At 37.0% G+C, this 19,815-nt stretch overlaps 3 protein-coding genes across 6 annotated transcripts; 2 read left to right on the top strand and 1 right to left on the bottom strand.

Annotated features, from left to right (window-relative positions):
- The first annotated feature begins 219 nt into the window (after positions 1 to 219).
- LOC114734636 (ethylene-responsive transcription factor SHINE 2) lies at positions 220 to 1,265 on the top strand. The gene is made up of 2 exons (XM_028922274.1): positions 220 to 403; positions 537 to 1,265. Exons 1-2 carry the CDS (start codon positions 324 to 326, stop codon positions 1,009 to 1,011), a joined length of 555 nt encoding a protein of 184 aa, XP_028778107.1. The 5' UTR covers positions 220 to 323; the 3' UTR covers positions 1,012 to 1,265.
- A 3,584-nt stretch (positions 1,266 to 4,849) lies between these two features.
- Positions 4,850 to 9,759, top strand: LOC114734635 (pentatricopeptide repeat-containing protein At5g12100, mitochondrial-like). 4 transcript variants are annotated; one of them, XR_003739191.1, is made up of 4 exons: positions 4,850 to 4,929; positions 5,545 to 8,168; positions 8,501 to 8,607; positions 9,670 to 9,759. XR_003739191.1 is itself a non-coding variant. In XM_028922273.1 (1 exon), exon 1 carries the CDS (start codon positions 5,558 to 5,560, stop codon positions 8,027 to 8,029), a length of 2,472 nt encoding a protein of 823 aa, XP_028778106.1. In that variant the 5' UTR covers positions 5,541 to 5,557; the 3' UTR covers positions 8,030 to 8,381. The 4 variants fall into 4 exon arrangements, 1 of the variants encoding a protein (XP_028778106.1); XR_003739189.1 differs by lacking the exon at positions 4,850 to 4,929 and having other exon boundaries at positions 5,541 to 8,168; XR_003739190.1 differs by lacking the exon at positions 4,850 to 4,929 and having other exon boundaries at positions 5,541 to 8,191.
- A 5,206-nt stretch (positions 9,760 to 14,965) lies between these two features.
- Positions 14,966 to 15,699, bottom strand: LOC114734643 (L10-interacting MYB domain-containing protein-like). The gene is made up of 3 exons (XM_028922281.1): positions 15,382 to 15,699; positions 15,078 to 15,299; positions 14,966 to 15,001 (listed from the first exon to the last, which is right to left on the bottom strand). Exons 1-3 carry the CDS (start codon positions 15,697 to 15,699, stop codon positions 14,966 to 14,968), a joined length of 576 nt encoding a protein of 191 aa, XP_028778114.1.
- Positions 15,700 to 19,815: the final 4,116 nt, after the last annotated feature.

The following is a 19,815-nucleotide window of genomic DNA, read 5'->3' as shown; positions in this document are numbered from 1 at the left end:
ACATTATTATTATTATTATCAGTATATTGTTGTGGGGGAGAAGAGAAGGTCATTTAATTGAGTTGTTAAGGAGCTATGGAATTATCAAACCTGTGCAGGTGAAACCTTTATTGCAATTTGTACTATTCTAATCCCGCTTTCCGACCATTCCACCGACAATCACTATGAATTCACAAACACCTCACAAACTCTAATGAGTCTCTCCTCCTTGACTTTGTGCCCTCATCATCCCACTATTAATATGCCCTCCATCTCCATTATTCGTACTAAAACTTGAACCTTTTCTTTCCCTTTCTCTCTTTGTTTGATCTCCACGCGTCAGCATGGTACAATCAAAGAAGTTCAGAGGAGTAAGGCAGCGCCAGTGGGGCTCTTGGGTGTCAGAAATTCGCCATCCTCTGCTGTAATCACCACTTCCTTGTTTATTTATGGTTCTCTTATATTCATTTCATGTACATTAATAACTAGTCCCGTTTCCTACCGTTAAGACTCTGGATTCTGATATATATTTCTCTCTGTGTCTGCGTATGTTGCAGAAAGAGAAGGGTGTGGCTGGGGACATTTGAGACGGCAGAGGCAGCAGCGAGGGCATATGATCAAGCAGCCATTTTGATGAATGGTAGAAATGCAAAGACAAATTTCCCAGCTCCATTGAATGAAGCTGAAGATGGAGGAGGGTCTTTCTTGTCTCCCAAGGCTCTCTCAGAGCTGTTATCCACAAAGCTTAAGAAATGCTGCAAGGACCCATCTCCTTCCCTCACTTGTCTCAGGCTTGATTCTGATAATTCTCACATTGGTGTGTGGCAAAAGAGACCAGGACCTCGCTCGGATTCCAATTGGGTCGTCAGGGTAGAGCTTGGCAAGAAACAAGCACAGCAAGGTGATGATAAAACTGCTGCAGACGCCATTAGCAGTGAAGCTGCAAGCGAGTTGGAAGATGAAGAGGCAATGCAGATGATTGATGAGCTTCTTAATTGGAACTATCCGTGTGATTCCTCCAGTAGCCCTTAACAGCAAAAAGATAACCTTACCGTCTCAGAATTCTTGAATTAGAATGCCCAGTTTCTGCTTTCTTTTGTTAATTTACTCTAGTCTTCTTTGGAAGAAAAAAAAGATGACAGTGAGACTTTTAATGGCAGTTCTGATATAGTCTAGTAAAGTACAACATGAATGAGTCTTGGATATGTAGGGCTATCTATCTGGAAGATACTGTAGATTATGGACAAAGTGCTTGGAATAACACGAGCCTCAGGCACTATTTTCTGCAGCCGAAGTCCTCATAGTTGAGGACAGTTCAGAGCTTGTTTTTCCTAATCGGGTTCACCTGTAGATCTGTGATTCATAATTGAAGCAAACAAAAGGACTGGAAATTGCCAAGTTGCCTACTCTCATCCTTTTTTCTGCCTTTGATCCTTCTGCCTATGGCACGCTGTCAATAATTAAAAGTTCCCCGTTCCTTTTCCAATATCCATGTACCAAGCATTTGCTTTAATGCTTGTCCATCATGATTAATCAGTGGGGCTTATAAATTGGCCATTCTCGTAGTAACATTTATAACCCGTGCATTAATGGGCCCTGAAATAACTCTTTCACTGAATGTGAAGAACTTTATGTTCAACTATAAAAATATAAAGTCTGCTGGAATCCTCACTCTATCTTCAAGATTTCTCTCGTAAATTTTCACTGTTCAATATGCATTAAAGTGCTTTGGCCAAAAAAAAAAAAAGCATTAAAGTGATCTGACTCAAAAATTAATCCATAACGAATAGGCAGGGCACTTGATTGCTAGCAAATCGAAATTATGCGGGGGATAAATCTTCCACTTATGTTTCAATCATCGTGTACATGAAAGGCAATAAGTCTCCTTGAAAAGTCTTTCTTGAAAGATGATAGAACCGATGAGTTCAGGAAATCCGATGGCATGTTGGATCATAATACAGAATAGATAAGCAATAAGGCTTCAGATCATTGGGTTTGCCATTTAAAGAACTCACCTACCCCCAAAACACAAACATAAATAAATAATGTTCTCTTCCTTTACTAACTATCAAGCAATTAAAACTTAGTACGCGTGGCCCTGATATGCTGAATCCATTATTGGCTTTCTTCCTTGTTTACAGAATGGGTCCTTTCCTTTCTTTAGATAGACTCTCTCTCACAAATGATCCACTAAGCCTGAGGTTCAACAAAGGACGAATCGAAATCCTTGCATGAAGATTGCTGACATATAAAGAACAAGGACAAAGAATGAACAAGCTGATTAAGTTTCTAATATGAACAGAAACACAAGTTTATGAACCAAAAGAAAAAAGGGAATTGTACCGGAATTGAGTGCGAAAATAACAGGAGTTTGGAAATAGACACATGGTAGGTACGTTATTTTCAAAGTTGTTATGACAGCAATTAAATGGTGTCCTGTAATTTTAAATTTCACAGATACACCAACTGAAAAGGGAATGGCTGTAGAGCCTTCCATTGTTGAAAACGAATGAAAGTTGCCTAATATATATAAACATATAAGAAGAAGAAGAAGGCAGAAAGCCAAAAAAATAGAAGATATCATGCAAACTTGCAATCTCTCTTAACAATTTACAACTGTGCTTCTACTGCTACAAATGATGCAAAGTCCGCTGTTAGTTTCCTAGCACCAAAGTTATAGTGGTCTGCATTTATTGTGGTTTTTTTAAGGGAAAATTTCACTGTAGGACTGCAGAAGACAATTAATTTCAAAGAGCCTCCAAAACTTTCTGAAACTTCACTGCAGGACCAAAGGGGCAAACTGATATTAATTCCACAAAGAAAATGACGTTATTGCCCCTCATAATACTTATTGCAAGGTGACATGTAAATGGACTAATTTCAGTTGTAAATAAAGGTATGTATGTTGCAAATTGACTAGTCCCACTTGCAAATGGGCTCTCTCACACTTATTCACTCGCAGGCACCTTTTCAGGTGAATGAGGTGATATGTAAATGGACTAATTCTAATTGTAAATAAATGTATGTATGTTGCAAATTGACTAATCCCACTTGCAAATGGACGCTCCCACACTTGTTCACTTACGGAGACCTTTTTAAGTGAAGGAAATGATATGTAAATGGACTAATTCCAGTTGTAAATAAATATATGTATGTTGTAAATTGTCTAGTCCCACTTGCAAATGGGTTGTCCCACACTTGTTCACTCAGACACATTCTTCAAGTGAAGAAGGTAATATGTAAATGGACTAATTTTAATTGTAAATATATCTATGCATGTTGTAAATTATCTAACCTTACTTGTAAATGGGTTCTCCCATACTTGTTCACATGAGGGGCAATAGGGTCATTTTCTTTGTGGAATTAATATCAGTTTTCCCCCTTGGTCATGCAGTGAAATTTTAAAAAGTTTTAGGGACTCTTTGAAATTAATTCTGTACTGCGGTCCTTGAACGAAAATTTCCCTTTTTTTAACTTCGACAATAAGTTGGCGCGGCTTCTACAATACCATAAAGCAGAAATTGACATGAAAGGAGTGATAAGCCTTGTAGTTGGATTTCAATAAATACTCTGCTTCAAGCATCAAGGAGGAACAGTACAAATCAAGGCAAAGACTTGTTATTTGTAGCAAATATATATATTTTTCCAAATATATCCCTATATATAAATGGGTAGATGTGAGAAAGTAACAGTAAGATAAAAAAAAAAAAAAGAATATATTAAACGCATTAAATTAGGAGTAAAATAGATAATAATGTATTAAAAGTTCAGACAAACTCAAAATGGATCTTATAAAAAAGGGACAAACATATTCAAAAAATTGGATTTTATAATAAGAGACAGAGAGAGTATTTCTGTAATCACTGTTTCACAGTAATCAAGAAAAATTTTAGATCTCATTGATATTACTTTAAAACTAAATAATTTTTCAATTTTAACCATATTTAATATACACTTTCGAAAAAATAAATCTACACAGTAATAAATAAACAGTAAAAGAGTATATTTATATTATAAATTTTAATGGTATCTCTTCTTCCTACTTCATAAATAAGATTATAAATAGGACCAGACAAGTATTACTACTTCCAGTCCTAATTATAAAACCCAGTTGACTTATTTGAGGAGATTAAGGAAGTAAGTTAAGTTAGTTATTTGTAATAAATAAGTGTTGTCATTCCTAAAATATCTTTGCTAATTAAGTGTATTGGCTAGAACTATCATTATTAGAATGACTATCTTGAAAAAAAAATACATAAATATAAGAGACAAAATAGATTGGGGTTTTATAATTAGGACCAAACAAAAAGTTAAACGAGGTCTTATATTAAGGACAGGAGGTAGCATAATGCAAAAGGCAAAGGAATAGTCTGTCACTTACAGAGCAGCATGCCTCATGTCCTTTCATTGTAGTTGTGAAAATGATCCGAGAATGTAATATGAGAAGAAAATTAATGGTAAAATTAATGAATCAGAATTTTTGGGTTCAGTAACCTGCGTAATGCACGGGGTACGGTGAGACCTGATAATGAATTTTTGGGTTTTAACTAGGTGTTTGAATGGTTTTTCTCAAAACCATGATCTTCTCTGCAAAACAATCGTGTTAAGAAGTATCCAGACCCCCCCGGAAATTGTCGTTGTTGTGAAGGTGAGAACATGTAAATATCTTCAAAGAATCATCATGGCAGCTATTTTGAGCGCGATTACAATTTGTTTCAACAAACCGCAAAAGTAGAGAGCGAAAGATAGAAAGAAAGGATGATAGTGACGGTGAGACTGTTAACAAACAGATGGGAGTCCTAGAAATGATCGAAATTAAGAGATTAAGAAGGAGGCGAAGAAGGATTAAGGATAAGGAAAGATTTATACCTCGACGGTTGGATTGCCACGGCTGTCGAAGATCTGCCTTGCCTTGATGCTTTGGGTGGTACTGGTATCTATAGATCTGAAGTGAGTGAAAGATGAAGAACAATTTCGTAGCTAAGATATAGCATTGATTAGATGTCGAAAGAAAATAATTAATGTAAACACATAGATATTAATTTCTATTATGAATGCCTCTGAGTTATGAGGATTTATGATGGGTGCTTTGGATTCACTTCAGTAGATAGTCATGTAAAAGTTTGAATGGAATGTTCTCATCTATCTTACTTTATTTTTATTTCTTTTTAAGAAATGGTTTTTGTGCCAGAAACATCTTTGATAACGGTGTTTGATTACTACAGGTAGATTTGACATGCAGCGGTGGTACCTTTTCTTAAGCTGCCGTTCCCAGCGGTGCTGCCACCGATATGCTTTACTTTCCTGGCATCTGGTTTACCACTTGTCTGGGTCGTGTTGGTTTTTGACAGTGCGCTGGCTTGCCTGCTCTTTTCCCCGTTATATGAACGGAAATTGTCTTTCTACGGTCATCTCTATTGATCTGCGATGTTAGAGACTCCGGAAATGTTTGAAGTGTTTTTCATTTTAATTTTTAATTTCAAACTCGTTCTGTTCAAACACTTTATAGCCCTTGACACTGGTCATTTTGGATACGCACTTTTTAAGAAATGGTTTTTGTGCCAGAAACATCACGTAGATGAGGAGAGGTTTTAAGCGAAAAATGAACCGACCCCGTAAGGCATCACAAATGGGAAGGTGCGCTGCTCTTGTAGTTCTTCGAAAGTTGCATGGATCACTCAGAAAAGACCTCTGCAATTCCATACATGTTCCACTTTCCCTTTGCTTCTGCTCCGAAACTGTTTCAGAGACACCTGCTGAAACCCACCATACCCCAATAAATGAGCCTTCCGGAGAATTTAATAATCAATCCGATTCACAAGAACAAGAACGGCTTGAACAAGTTCGTGAGTTTCAAAATTTACTTGAAAAGGGCCGCGGTCATGCTGTCCAAAGGTTCATCAAATCCCTGGTTCTCTCTAAAAACCCATTTTGTTCTCCCTTGGACCTGCACGACTACTTCTCCCTCTCAGCACCCTCCTTGAAACCCCTTTTCTCAAATTTGCTTTTCCGGGCTTGCTCCGAGTCCGAGATGGTCGATGAAGCTATGGAGTTATACTACTTGATGAAGAAAGACGGTATGCTTCCTTCGACAGGTTCGGTGAATCGGTTGCTCGAAACTTTGATTACTTTGAAACAGTATAAGAAAATTCTTGATCTATTCCCGGAATTTGTGGAGTCTGGCATTCAACCCAACACTTTCTCATACGGCAAAGCTGTTCAGGCTGCAGTGATGCTGAAGGACTTAAAAAGGGCTCTCGAATTGATCAATGACATGGAGGAGGGAGGAGTGAGCCCCTCTTCGTTTATTTATAACCTGGTAATAGGTGGGTTGTGTAAAGAGCGGAGAATCACAGATGCTCACAATCTGTTTGATGAAATGATCAAAAGGAAGCTGGTTCCGAATTTGGTTACTTATAATACGCTGATTGATGGATACTGCAAGGTGGGAGAGATAGAGAGAGCTTTGGCTTTGAGGGAGAGGATGAGGGTGGAAAATGTGGAGCCTAATCTTGTCACGTACAATTCTATGTTGAATGGTCTTTGTGATTCACAGAGGATGGCAGAAGCGAGGTCATTGTTGCAAGAGATGGAGGCTAACAAGTTTTTGCCGGATGGATTCACTCAAATTATATTTGATGGTGTTTCAAGTGGAAATAATAATGGTTTGTTGGACAAAGGGGAGATGATCAACGAGTATACTTGTAGTATTTTGTTGGATGGATTATGCAGAGCGGGTATGGTTGAAAAGGCCAAGGAGGTTTTGACCAAACTAACAGAGAGTGGATTTATACCAAGTAAGATAGTGTACAATGTGTTAGTGAATGCATACTGCCAAGCGGGTCACATAGAGAAAGCCATACTGACAATTGAACAAATGGAAGAACGTGGGGTGGAGGCTAGCTATGTGACGTTCAATACCCTCATTAACAAGTTCTTTGAAATAAAGGAGGTGGACCAGGCAGAGACATGGTTGAAGAAGATGGCAGAGAAGGGTGTTTCCCCAAGTTTGGAGACTTATAACATTTTAATTAATGGTTACGGCTGCATGAGTCAATTTGAGAAATGTTTCCAGATTCTCGAGGAAATGGAAAAGGCAGGGATAGAGCCTAGTGTCTTGAGCTATGGTCTTCTGGTAAATTGCTTATGCAAAGGAGGCAAGCTTCTTGAAGCGGAACTGATCCTTGCGGATATGGCAAACCGAGGGGTTTCTCCAAACGCAGAAATATATAATATGCTCATTGAAGGTAGCTGCTCAATGGGCAAAATGACAGACGCCTTGAGATTTTTTGAGGAAATGGTTAAAAATGGACCAGCTCCAACTCTTGTGACATACAATACGCTCATATATGGGCTCGGAAAAGATGGAAGGATAACAGAAGCTGAGGAGTTTTTCCAGCAAATGGGTAGCAATGGATACAATCCAGATGTAATCTCATACAACTCCTTGATCTCAGGATATGCTAGGTCAGGTGACACCCATAAATGCCTCGAATTGTATGATAATATGAAGAAAGTGGGCATAAAACCTACAGTTAGGACGTTTCATCCTTTGATCAATGCAAGCATCAAGGAAGGGGTTGTGACAGCAGAGAGGCTGTATCAGGAAATGTTAGAAATGGGTTTGGTTCCAGATCGAGTTGTATATAATGCGATGATTTGCACTTACGCTGAAGAAGAAGGCAATGTTGAGAAGGCAATGTCTTTGCACCGACGGATGGTTGAGCAGGGGATTAATTCGGACAATGTAACTTATAACAGCTTAATTTTGGTATACCTTGCGGATAAAAGGGTGTTGGAAGTAAAGCATCTTGTTCATGACATGAAGGCCAAAGGAGTGGTTCCAAAAGCTGATACATATAACATACTGGTGAAGGGATGTTGCAGTGTGAAGGATTTCAATGAGGCGTACTTTTGGTATAAAGAAATGTCTGACAGAGGCTATTCCCTAAATGAACGCATCTGTTATCAACTTATTTCTGGACTTAGTCACAAGGGTATGCTACAAGAAGCTCAAATCGTTTCCTCAGACTTGAGTTGCAAGGCATAAAACGTAGTACAAGAGAGGATTTGCATTTTAATAGGTCCAACTCGTCTCCTCACCATTGAATCGCCAAGGCAATGGCTTCTGCTACCTTAGTATTTGCAGGAGCATAATTAAATTTGCATGCTGACCTTCCAACATTAAGGTGCTTAGTCAACGTAGTTAAAGGTGCTTTGGCAAGATATACAGATGCTTTCACAAAGACATTTAACATTTTTATCTGTGTTAGAATTTAACTTAGACGGGATCAAGTGATTACTGGCAGAGCCCAATTCGTTATAACCTTATTGGATTATATTTTTATCTTCTTCAATGATGATGACTACTTTAATGGTGCTTTTAATGTTTGCACTTGATATCTCTGTGTGTCTGTAGTTTTTATGGTGCTTTATTTTAGTGTTTGTATTTTACACAAGCATAGCTATTATTCATTTGAACCTGCAGCGATGATATAATTAATTCCATTTTGTGATTTAGCTGGCATAGACCAATATTACTTGCTTGGGCATTATCAGACAAGCACCTGATTAAAATGTGACAGTGCAACCAGCTTGCAAGAACTATCAATGTTGCCACTTTGTGGGGTAATTATCATCAACCATGACCTTCCGCTCTCCATCTCTTCTATCTGTCAGTCTACTTGAGAAGTAGTATTAGGCATTCGTTTTTTCTTCCTGTTTAAAATTATGATATTTTTATGTATTTAGGCATTTGTAGGACTAGGAAATCACATGATATCATCGAGAGGGATGATATCATCCCGTGAACACAATAAGATATATTCAAAATTTGAAATTGTCTGATATAGCTAAGAAATCACGTTGAACGCAATAAGTTATTGATGTGAGCAACAGGGGACACTTAATGTGTCTGCTATCAGACCCTTATAGGGTTCACTGTTCAAAATAAAGATCCCTGTATACACAATGAGAAACAAGGGACACTAGCAACCTTATGATCCTGTGCATTCACTAAAATTTATCATAGCGTCTGATATTGAAAACCAATGAACACAATAAATTGTGATTCCAATAGGGTTCGCGTGAAGGTCGATTCTGCATTAGACAATCACATGATATGACAATTTAAAATTTAAAATCATCATTTAAAATCATGTACACCAGATAATATCATGTCTTAATCTTTCACGTGAGCAATATATTAAAAGAGATACACAGACCATCGTATATGAATGTTATCCATGTATAAAATCTAATTAGGTACTAGATTATTGTGTGTGTGGCAATCATCTTCAAAGTGCTTAAACAGATATAACCACAATGCATTCATGTGATAAAAAACTGAACAGGATCCGATCTATTAAATAATGGTAAAAAATATATGTACATATCATTATCAGTACAAGTACCTAGGTAAGAATATATAAGATTCTACCTTTGTTATATCAGGGTAATTATTGAATCCTTATCATATCTTCTACCTGGCAAAAGAATCAGTTGAAGTCCTAATTTGCAAAGATTCTTCAAATTAATATAACAATCCCAGTTACTTGAAACACTAGTAAAACATCTGAATCAGTCTACTGTTGCTTCCTTTAAGTTGGTTTTTTTGTCCAAACATCTCTAGTCTTTACTATTGGTTGTAGTATTTGGTCAGTTGCAGTTAATATATTTTGTCCGATTCAGATTGTGCCTGTCGTGCTTAGGATGTTCATCTGCTGTTCTTGTACACCCTCATTGAGGCAATGAAGTCTTGCAATTTGTGTGCACCAAAAATAATGAACGCTCAGGTGACTGAACTATAAGTTTGGCATGTCAGTGTTGTTAAGTTGCTGGTTTGGTGGTTTTCAAATGTGTTTATAATTTGGCTATTATTGATTCTCCTTCTTTGCATGCTTCCTGCAAAAAGATAGACTCTCTTGCTGAGAGGAAACAACTAGGGGTATGTTTGGATTGGCGTTAGGTAAAACTGACTTATAGTCCAACTGACTTTTCTAACTGAAGTTAGAGTAAAAGTCAGTTATGGTATGTTTGGATAGGTGCTTTTAAAAAGTTAGTTGAAAAAGTAAAAGTTGTTTGGATGAATATAAAAGTTAGTTCAGTTGTAAAATGACTGAAAATGGCATATATTATATTGAATAATAGTGTTTGATATTTTTAATATGATAATTTTTAAAAAAAATCTAAAATTATTATGATAAAATAAAAATAATTTATTTGTGAGATTATAAAATAAAAATATGTCACCAAGAAAAATTTAAAAACACATTATAGATAATTAATTAAATATATATAATGGACAAACATGAACATAAATTAAAATTCATTTCGTCTCTAATTAGAGAAAATGAAATTACATAAGTAATTAGATCGTATTTAATAGACGAACATGAACATAAATCAAATGAAAATTCATTTGGTCTCTAATTAAAGTAAATAAAATGACATAACTAATTAGATCGTAAGCTTTGCACAATCTGGTCTCTAATTGAGTCACGAACACGATTCATTTGTGCAGTAGATGTTAAACTTGACGAGGATGCCTCACCAACTGGATGATTATTGTCTTCATCTATTATACTTCCATGCTCAGCTTGTATAAAGTGGTCATCAGTTAGAGAATTTTGCCTGATAAAATTATGGACAGCCATTGTTGCACAAACTATGCGGACTTGTGCTTGAAACTTGAATCTGGGCATGTCTCTTAAGATTGCAAACCTATGCTTCCAAACCCCAAAAGTTCTTTCAATAGTGCATCTCAAACTTGAATGATAATAATTGAAGGCCTCATTCTCATTTCTAAATCCTGGCTAACGATTAAAGTCTAGGAGGTGATAGCGCTCACGTCTGTACGGGCCAAGGTATCCCACTTGTGATGAATAGCCAGCATCAACCAAATAAAATTTGCCTAGAAAATCATCAACCAAATAATGCAATTGAAGCTTAATTTTAAAATAATTGATTTGAAATTTACAGAAATATACCTTCAGGTGGATGAGGAAAATTCATGGATGGAGTTGAAATAGCAGATTGAAAGACACGAGCATCATGTGCACTACCTTCCCAGCCTGCCAACACGAACGTGAAGCACATATCCCAATCACATACGGCCATGACATTTTGACTTGGAAATCCCTTCCTTCCAATATATTTGTCTTGCCTAGCTTGACTAACTTGACATTTTATATGAGTGCCATCAATTGCACCGATTGCATCCTTAAAAAATGAAAAGTATCGTGGATCATTTGCTATTTTTGGGTGGCAATAGGAGAATGCAGGATCAATAGGCCTGATATTTTCTCGAGATAAATTGAGGCAAGCATCCAACACTCTATGAACGCTGAAACCTTTCTTGAATCATCCTATTACACTGACCATGCGCAATTGTATTCAAGAACATGGCAACAAATTCATGGACACCTATGTACTTAGAATTTTGCAACCCATGTTCAACCAATTTAGAACATAATCAATGGAATATCTCTGTTTCCATTCGAAACATTTCCTTAGACCGTCCTTCATGCCCATGCAAAAGTTCTTGAACCCATAAATAACCTGTTTGTTTGCTAGTTCTGCATGGTTGTTTGCACAGAAAAGGTGTCACATACTGATCCATTAACCCACTTAATTGTGATAATTGTGTTGTGTGTTCATGTAAGGCAGGAAGTAATTGAGACCGCTCGTCGTCCCAACCCTCGCCCCAACCCTCCGTTGAATCAGACATGGATTATGTTACCTGTGAGTAGTTAAATACTAAATGTGAGTACTATTTTCACAAAAAAAGAAGAGAAAAGATAAGTGATAAATAGCCATTAAATTGTAACATAATAATTATACATAGTCATGAAACACAACATTAAACGTAGTCATGAAACACACAACATTAAACAAAGTCATGAAACACACATTATCATTAAACACATTGTCATGACACACAATAGCCAAATACATTAAGATAGATAAACAGAAATCACAATAAGTCACTAGGCACAACTCAAGGATTCTTGGGTGCAGCATATGGTGGCGGGTTTGCAGCATTGTGCTTCAACCAAGCTACTAATACCTCCCGATTTTCTCTCAAACCAGCATATATGTCCCTGAATGTCTTGTTTGCCAACAGATTACAACAGATGACACATAGATGAGTGTCACTGACAATTTCAGGCATACTCAGCAGATCAGTGGTAAGCTCAGTAGTGTTGTCACTGTTGGAGATTTTGTTTATTGCCTCTTGATAGGACTCCAAGTCAGCACATTAACGCACCAGAGGAGAAATAAGGAGACTGGAGTAGTGGTTGAGTCTGTTTGCATCTTTTTAGGAGAGTTGAATGAGTCTTTTAGGTTTTATTGATTTTATTAATGATTTATTAATTGAATAAGGGGACTTTAGGTTGTTAGAGGTCCATCAACGTCTCTTTCTGTTAGTTCCAAGATATTAGGGATATTTACTTAATTCTTATATTTATTCAATTGTAATTTCTACATTATAAATATGTTAGCCATCCTATAAGCTAACATATGAGAGATAAATATTTGTTCAGTAATTTGGAGATTCTCCTTTTGGCTACTAAATCTAGTTAAGTGAGATCCTTGCTTAAGTAAATTTTAGTAGATTTTATCCCGGCTATTAGTGAGTTGAGAGTGAGATTCTTGCCTCAACCCTCTACTAGATTATATTTCAGTTTTTTTTTATTCACTTAATTATCTAGCCATTTGGGTTCTACCAAATTGGCATCAGAGCCATGGTTGAGACTAGATCATCCCGCATTCCCAACCCACCTGAAAATCCTGAAAATCCTTTAGCAGGAGATAGTGATCCTTTGACCACAATTGCTGCGTGACTGGAAAATATTGAAGCATTAGCTAATAGAGTAGCCAATTTGGAGGCTGCATCTGAAAGAACTCGAAGAGGAAACCAACGTTCTCATTGGGAAGCTGACAGTGAGGACGACCCTGAAGCATCTTATAGGCGCCGAATGCCTTACACAAAAATTGAATTCCCCAAGTTTAGCGGTGGGGATCCGCGAGGCTGGATATTGAAGGCGGAGAAATATTTTAGGTACTATGACACCCCAGAAGATTTGAAAGTGGATGTGGCATCAATGTACTTGGAGGGAGACGCTCTTGATCTATTCTCTTGGGTTAACAATGAACGCACGGTAGTGTATTGGGATGAACTTGTGAAGGCTCTTCAAGAAAACTATGGACCACCGGAATACCAAAACCCAGATGAGTACCTTTGTAGCATTCGACAAACAGGGACAGTGTCGGAGTATCGTTCTAAATTTGCTCGCAGGTCCTCACGCGTCAAGAATTGGCCAGAGCATTGCTTGTTAGGTGTCTTTATCAATGGGCTCAAGGAAGAGTTGAAGGCGGATGTACGTATCCATAAGCCTAGAACTGTCTATCGAGCAACCAGTTTAGCATTAGAATATGAAACTAAGCTCCAAAAGGCTAATGGGCCTAAGCCCAACATAGCCTCAGGAGTAACTCGCACCTTTTTTCCCTATACCCAGCCAGCACAAGACACAAGCATCGCACAACCATCTTCATCTGCAATTCCAAAGCTCCTTCCACCGCCAACCCCAAACACATATTTGTCTCAGCACCCATCAGCAAAATCACCCAGTTCCTCTACCTTGGAGTCTGAACGCCAGCATCGCAAGGAGAAAGGGCTTTGCTATCGCTGTGGTGAAGTTTTCAAACCAGGGCACCGCTGCAACTCCTCTTTTTCTCTCTTAGAACTCATTGAAGAAGGAGAAGAAATTATCCTACCCTCAAAAGAAGATGTCAACAATATGGGAGATGGAGGGGAAGTTGAGGTTATGTTTAACGCCATGGTAGGGAAGGCAAATGCTGGAACCATGAAGCTCAAAGGTTCTATAATGGGCCGAGAGATTCTGATTTTAGTAGATAGTGGGTCTACTCACAATTTTATATCAGAAGCATTAGTTTCTGATTTGTGTCTTCCTACTAGTGTGATGTCTTCATTTGGAGTTCAAACAGGAGATGGTAGAGTGGTAAAATGCAACCGTATTTGCACAGATTTAGAGGTAAAAATTTCTGATTTAGTTATTAAACAAGATTATTTCCCCTTCACTTTAAGTGGAATTGATCTTGTTCCGGGCATTAAATGGTTGGCTTCATTGAATACCACCCAAACCAATTGGAACGAGATGTTCATGATTTTCTGGATAAATGGCAAAAAGTACAAGTTTTAGGGAGTTATTCCAGGGACCCATACTGCTGCCCAATTTCAAAGTCTGCTCTTATTAGAAATGCAAATGAATGGGAACCATCGATCAAAGGCAAATCCAATGGATAAGGGAACAGTCAAGTGGCTGCGCAAGTTCATCAATTACGACTTGAAGGCAAGTCGTGTCTTCAGGGAGGGAGTATTGATAGGACTCCAAGTCAGCACATTAACGCACCAGAGGAGAAATAGGGAGACTGGAGTAGTGGTTGAGTCTGTTTGCATCTTTTTAGGAGAGTTGAATGAGTCTTTTAGGTTTTATTGATTTTATTAATGATTTATTAATTGAATAAGGGGACTTTAGGTTGTTAGAGGTCCATCAACGTCTCTTTCTGTTAGTTCCAAGATATTAGGGATATTTACTTAATTCTTATATTTATTCAATTGTAATTTCTACACTATAAATATGTTAGCCATCCTATAAGCTAACATATGAGAGATAAATATTTGTTCAGTAATTTGGAGATTCTCCTTTTGGCTACTAAATCTAGTTAAGTGAGATCCTTGCTTAAGTAAATTTTAGTAGATTTTATCCCGGCTATTAGTGAGTTGAGAGTGAGATTCTTGCCTCAACCCTCTACTAGATTATATTTCAGTTTTTTTTATTCACTTAATTATCTAGCCATTTGGGTTCTACCACCTCTGCCGTACTAATTGAAGCCTTCTCAATCGAACTCACTGAATCTGCTATTCTTCTTGTCGCTGGCATTTTTTGCTTCTTGTACTTATCTAACCCTTCACTTCTCTTCCTCTTCCCTTGACTCCCTGAAGCACAAGGTCCAGTGGGTGCAGTGTTCGATGTATTTGCAGTTAAATTGATGCCATCCAAATAGTCCGAAACTCCTGCACGGCGTCCAGTGTCGTCTTGCCTATCCCCTGAACCTTCTTGCCAGTCCATTGTTGGTTGGTAGTCATTTGGCTGATCACCCCTCTGTGGCTCAGGCCCGGTCCAAGATGGTGCCCACATATCATCTCCTGATGCCATAGTGTCCTTGAATATAGTTTCCAATTCAGTGCGAAACCTTAACCCATAGTGCCTAAACTTTTCATATGCTGGATTTTCCTACAAAGTCAAAAGTAAACCAAAGTTAAATATATTCCAAAAGTATAATACTGCTTCTAAATTAACACAAGCTAGTTCATACCCGTAATTTCCTCTCCCACCACTCATCAAATGCCACCACTGTGTTCCTTTCAGGGTCCCACCCTATAACGGTCTCCTTAGCAATTAGTTTATCAAATGTCTTCCACTCTTTTCTCAAGTTATCTAACCTATTTTTCAGCTGCTTTTTTTCATATCCTGTCCCTGTCCTTTCATTGAAAGTTTTGTGAATGTTGTCCCAACCTTGTTTTGTAAATGAAGATCCTTGACGCAGTTTGCTATAAATCTGGGCAACACATATTTTGAGAAAAACACCTGTGGTGCTCACGTCCCAATGTGCTTTGCCTTTATCGTTACTCATAGTTCTTGTTGAAATTACATATATATCAAACCCACAATTAGTTAAGAATCAAACAGTATAATGAAGCAGTATAAATCCACAATATTATGTAAATCAATTTATCACTAAAAGTGCCTTAATTCAAGCAAACTTGGGGTATGCTAACCTTAATACTAGAATTTTCAGCTTAACCAAGACCATAACAAATTCAACTCAACATGGGCAATGAATTGAAACAAAATAAACGTCACTGAAAATTGGCAGAGCTCTAAATTCATGTTTGGATCAAAATTTCAAACCCAGTGCTCAATGTAGCCGGAAAAACCAAAAAAAAATTAAAATTGCTCATGAATGAGGATGGATAACAAAAAACACAGAATCACAAAACACAATAGATTTGCCAAACTCTCAATATAATCAAGCAGTATAATCAATCATGTGAATGATTTCTTTTTCCAATATTCAGATTGTTCATACATGCTAAATATATCTACATTCCAAATATAACCGTGTGAATCAAAAGCTTCAACCAAGCCGGAATACATCCACATATCCTAGCTAAATATATCCACATATCTATTTTGACTGAAGCATATGATGGTTTGCGCGTAAAGATTGGAGATCAGAAATGGAGAAGTCATGCACTCTACTGGTTCACTTCGACAAGGGCACACCAGCACTTGCCAAACCATCATATGCTTCGGTCAAAATAGAACGTCTGCAGGAGAAGGGGAAAAAAACACAGGAGATGATTCTTTGCACACACAACAGCAGCTACAACCAGAGGAGAAAGGGGGAAAAAAAATAACCCACCTCCTTCAACCACGGTCAGCACCGACAAGGAGAACGGAGGATCTGAAGTCGAACAGGAAAAAGAAAAGAAAGGCAACCACAGTACCTTGACCGGCGGAGGAAGACAGCCGCGATTCTTTGCACATACACGTCGATGATGGTAAGGAAGGATGACACAGATTTGTCGCGACAGTGATGGAGGGAGAACAACCGCCGAGATCCATGGATGGAGACGCCGGAGAGAGCGATGGACGGAGACCCATGGATGGAGACGGCGAGAGAGTGCCGAGAGTGACGGATAGAAGGCCGAATGTAGAGCAAGAGGAGCCTCCCTATTGCTCGGTCGAGTGTTCTGAGGGGTCGAGTATTCTGAGGCTTTGGGGTTGGGTGAAAATGATAGGTGAGAGAAATAATACCCATTAATTGCCCTGTAACGGTAAATTGCATTTTGAACGATGGAAAAGCTAGAACAGGGAGCATCCGAAAATAAGTAGCTTTTGGTTATAAGTCAGTTCCAAAAGCAACACATCCAAACAATCATTTTTCCTCAAATAAGCCACCAACCTCGGTTACAGCCTTTCCCAGGTGCTTTTAGCTTTTGTAATGACAATCTAAACATAGCCTAGGTTTATCATTCGTATTGATGATCACAAAAGCTCAGCAACAAATTGGTCAAAAATATAATGAAAGATGAGGTAATTGACCTGAGTTTTCATGCAGTTTCCCTTTCTACGTGATGTATCTTGCATTATAAACATAGGCTAAAAATTTTCGAATGATTATGACAATTATAAACTATTGCTTTTATTTTTTCTAATGAAGGGTCTCTAGACTCTCTATTTTCACCTCATATTGCTGAAACAATACTCCGTATTTTCTCATGAAATGTCTAATAATGTTCACCGCCATGACGATCCCTGGGTTGGTATGCAATATTGCTGTGTTTATGATAATATACTGCTTCCCTAAATTCACGATTAATTGATTTAATTCCATACATTGTTTCACAATGAAGAACGTTGCTATCTTCTGGCGTACATAGTTTGCATGGTATGGTTTTCTGTATAAAAAATTATGCATTGCACTTTTCGGCATCATTGGGTCAACGGTCTTATATTCCTATATGATGGTTGTTGTGTGTATGCATTGAGCTTAATGTTGATCAGTATCGTCCCTTTAGCACAATTTTTTTCGTGACCAATGGTATTGTCTCTTGCGCATATTTCAAATTTGAAATCCACATGCGGTTTCTGTTGAAGTAGTTCTTCTTTTAGGCTGAATGGACTAGTAACAACCATAGCTTTTGTTACCTCAGGCTTTTAATAGAAGCCCTAGTTGAAATTTGAACATTATTTTCACTAAATAGATATTGTCTTTCTTAAAATACCGTTATTAATCATGTGTGTTTGAATTACCTATATATATTAACTTCTTAACATATGCAACCGCTATAAGGATTATTTAAGGCTAAAATGAATAAATATTGGAGACAAAGTGAATTAAGGATCTTATATTTAGAATCAAATTGACTGTCAAACTAATTCTTATATTAAGATAGAAAGAAGTACAATTTTTGGTTATGGGCTTGCGATTGTGTTATCTACATTATTCATTATAATGTGGCCTTTTTGACAATTGACCTAAAAACAGAGTAAGTGTGACTCCTTGTCTTATTGTCAAGGGTATTGTAATTTTTTGTTGTGGTTTTAGTGACTGGTAGGGTTTTGACCAACCCATCCCTTTTTTTTCCTTCTCTCTTTTCACCTAGGTAACCCAATCCAATTCAATGGGTTTGGGGCTATAAACACTCCTTGAACATTGAAGTACATCTTTGTTGCTACCTGCTATCAAAGGCTTAATGCCCATGACGAGACTGCGGCTGGCTCTGAAAATCGGAAGCATTTCAACATTAGAACAAATGAACGTGTCAGTTTTGGTCAAATAAAATACAGTATTGAGGATTTAAAGTAGAATTATATATGGATAGCTTACTTTTTCAATTTATTTCTTTAATAGTACCTCCGGTTCTTAATTTTCAGAACAACAAATTAAGAAATGTATATCCTTTAATTTTCTTTTATATACGTTAATATGTTCTCCCTCGAATTATTAACGATAGTGGATTTAGTTTGTTGTTTGAAAGTATTTAATGATAGAAAATGATTTGAGTTCGTCGGAGCAACTCAATATTTTTTTTGACCAGCTGGAACAAGTCAACATGATGCGGGGCGTTTCATGTCTTCACCTTGAAAAAAAAAATATCTCTAATTTAAATTTTTTTCCCAATTTTTTACTTTTCTTATTCTTATTACGGTATTGATCTTATTAGATACCAGAACATTTTTTCACATTCATTCTAAGTTATATAAATTCAAAGTATTAAGAAAATACACATCAAACTTAAAGTTATCTGGATAATTAAGTATTAAAATTTTAAAAAAAGTCATATATGATAAAAAGATATGTACTTAACAGAAAAAAATTAATAAAAAAAAAATTATGTTCTTCCGTGTCTATGATCCTACCCTGAAGAATTTGGTTTTTTGTTTAAAAAAATATTTAATAAGGCTATACTCTGCATATTTAATTTAAATAATGTGAGTATTAATTTAGTTTGTAAGAAAACAGAGGTACTGCATAAGTATCTTGATGAAATTTTAGCAAAGCTGAATTCCCAGCACACAAAATTCACAATTTAATTTCATATATAATAGATATATAAAATTTAAAAAGTTTTGAAAGACGGTAGCATCGTAATCCATGATCAATGATCCCTATTTAAATTTATTTTAGCCTCATTTTTTCAGCTCTTCCAAGGTTAAGCTTGATTTTAATGAATGGGATCTGAAAAATAATATGCAGACGAGCATAAATGTTGGACATGTCAATTTGGTTCACATTTAAACAGCAGGATAGGAGTTGTGCTTATTTGTTTGTGATAGTTATATCTAAGTTCATCCCATAACAAAATTCAAATGGACAACAATACTTTGATGGAATTAGATTTAGCAATGAAAATAAAAACCAGACCAGACTGACTGATTCCACCAGAAAACCAATGAACAGGTCTCTGATTCAGTCTGGTTGAAAGGAAAAAACTGTTTCAACCGCAATTGCCCAATTTAATAATTTTAATCTTCTATCTTTAAGAAATGACATCGTTTTGTGTTTAAAAAATATATATAAAAAAATTTAAACATAATCACAGACTCATAGACAGTAGACTGAATCTAAAAAGGAAGGGAGGGTAGCATCTTTGCCTCTGTCGAATCTTCAGCAACTCTCTTTTCCTCCCCCAAATCTGAAATCCCTAGCTGAAATCCACCTTCAAACCCTAGCCGGAAT

This window comes from Neltuma alba, unplaced genomic scaffold, assembly GCF_004799145.2.
Source record: "Neltuma alba isolate B1F8T4 unplaced genomic scaffold, ASM479914v2 tig00013120_pilon, whole genome shotgun sequence".
Taxonomy (NCBI): Eukaryota; Viridiplantae; Streptophyta; class Magnoliopsida; order Fabales; family Fabaceae; genus Neltuma; species Neltuma alba.
Note: the sequence above shows the minus strand (reverse complement) of the source record. Positions and strands in the feature narration are given on the sequence as shown.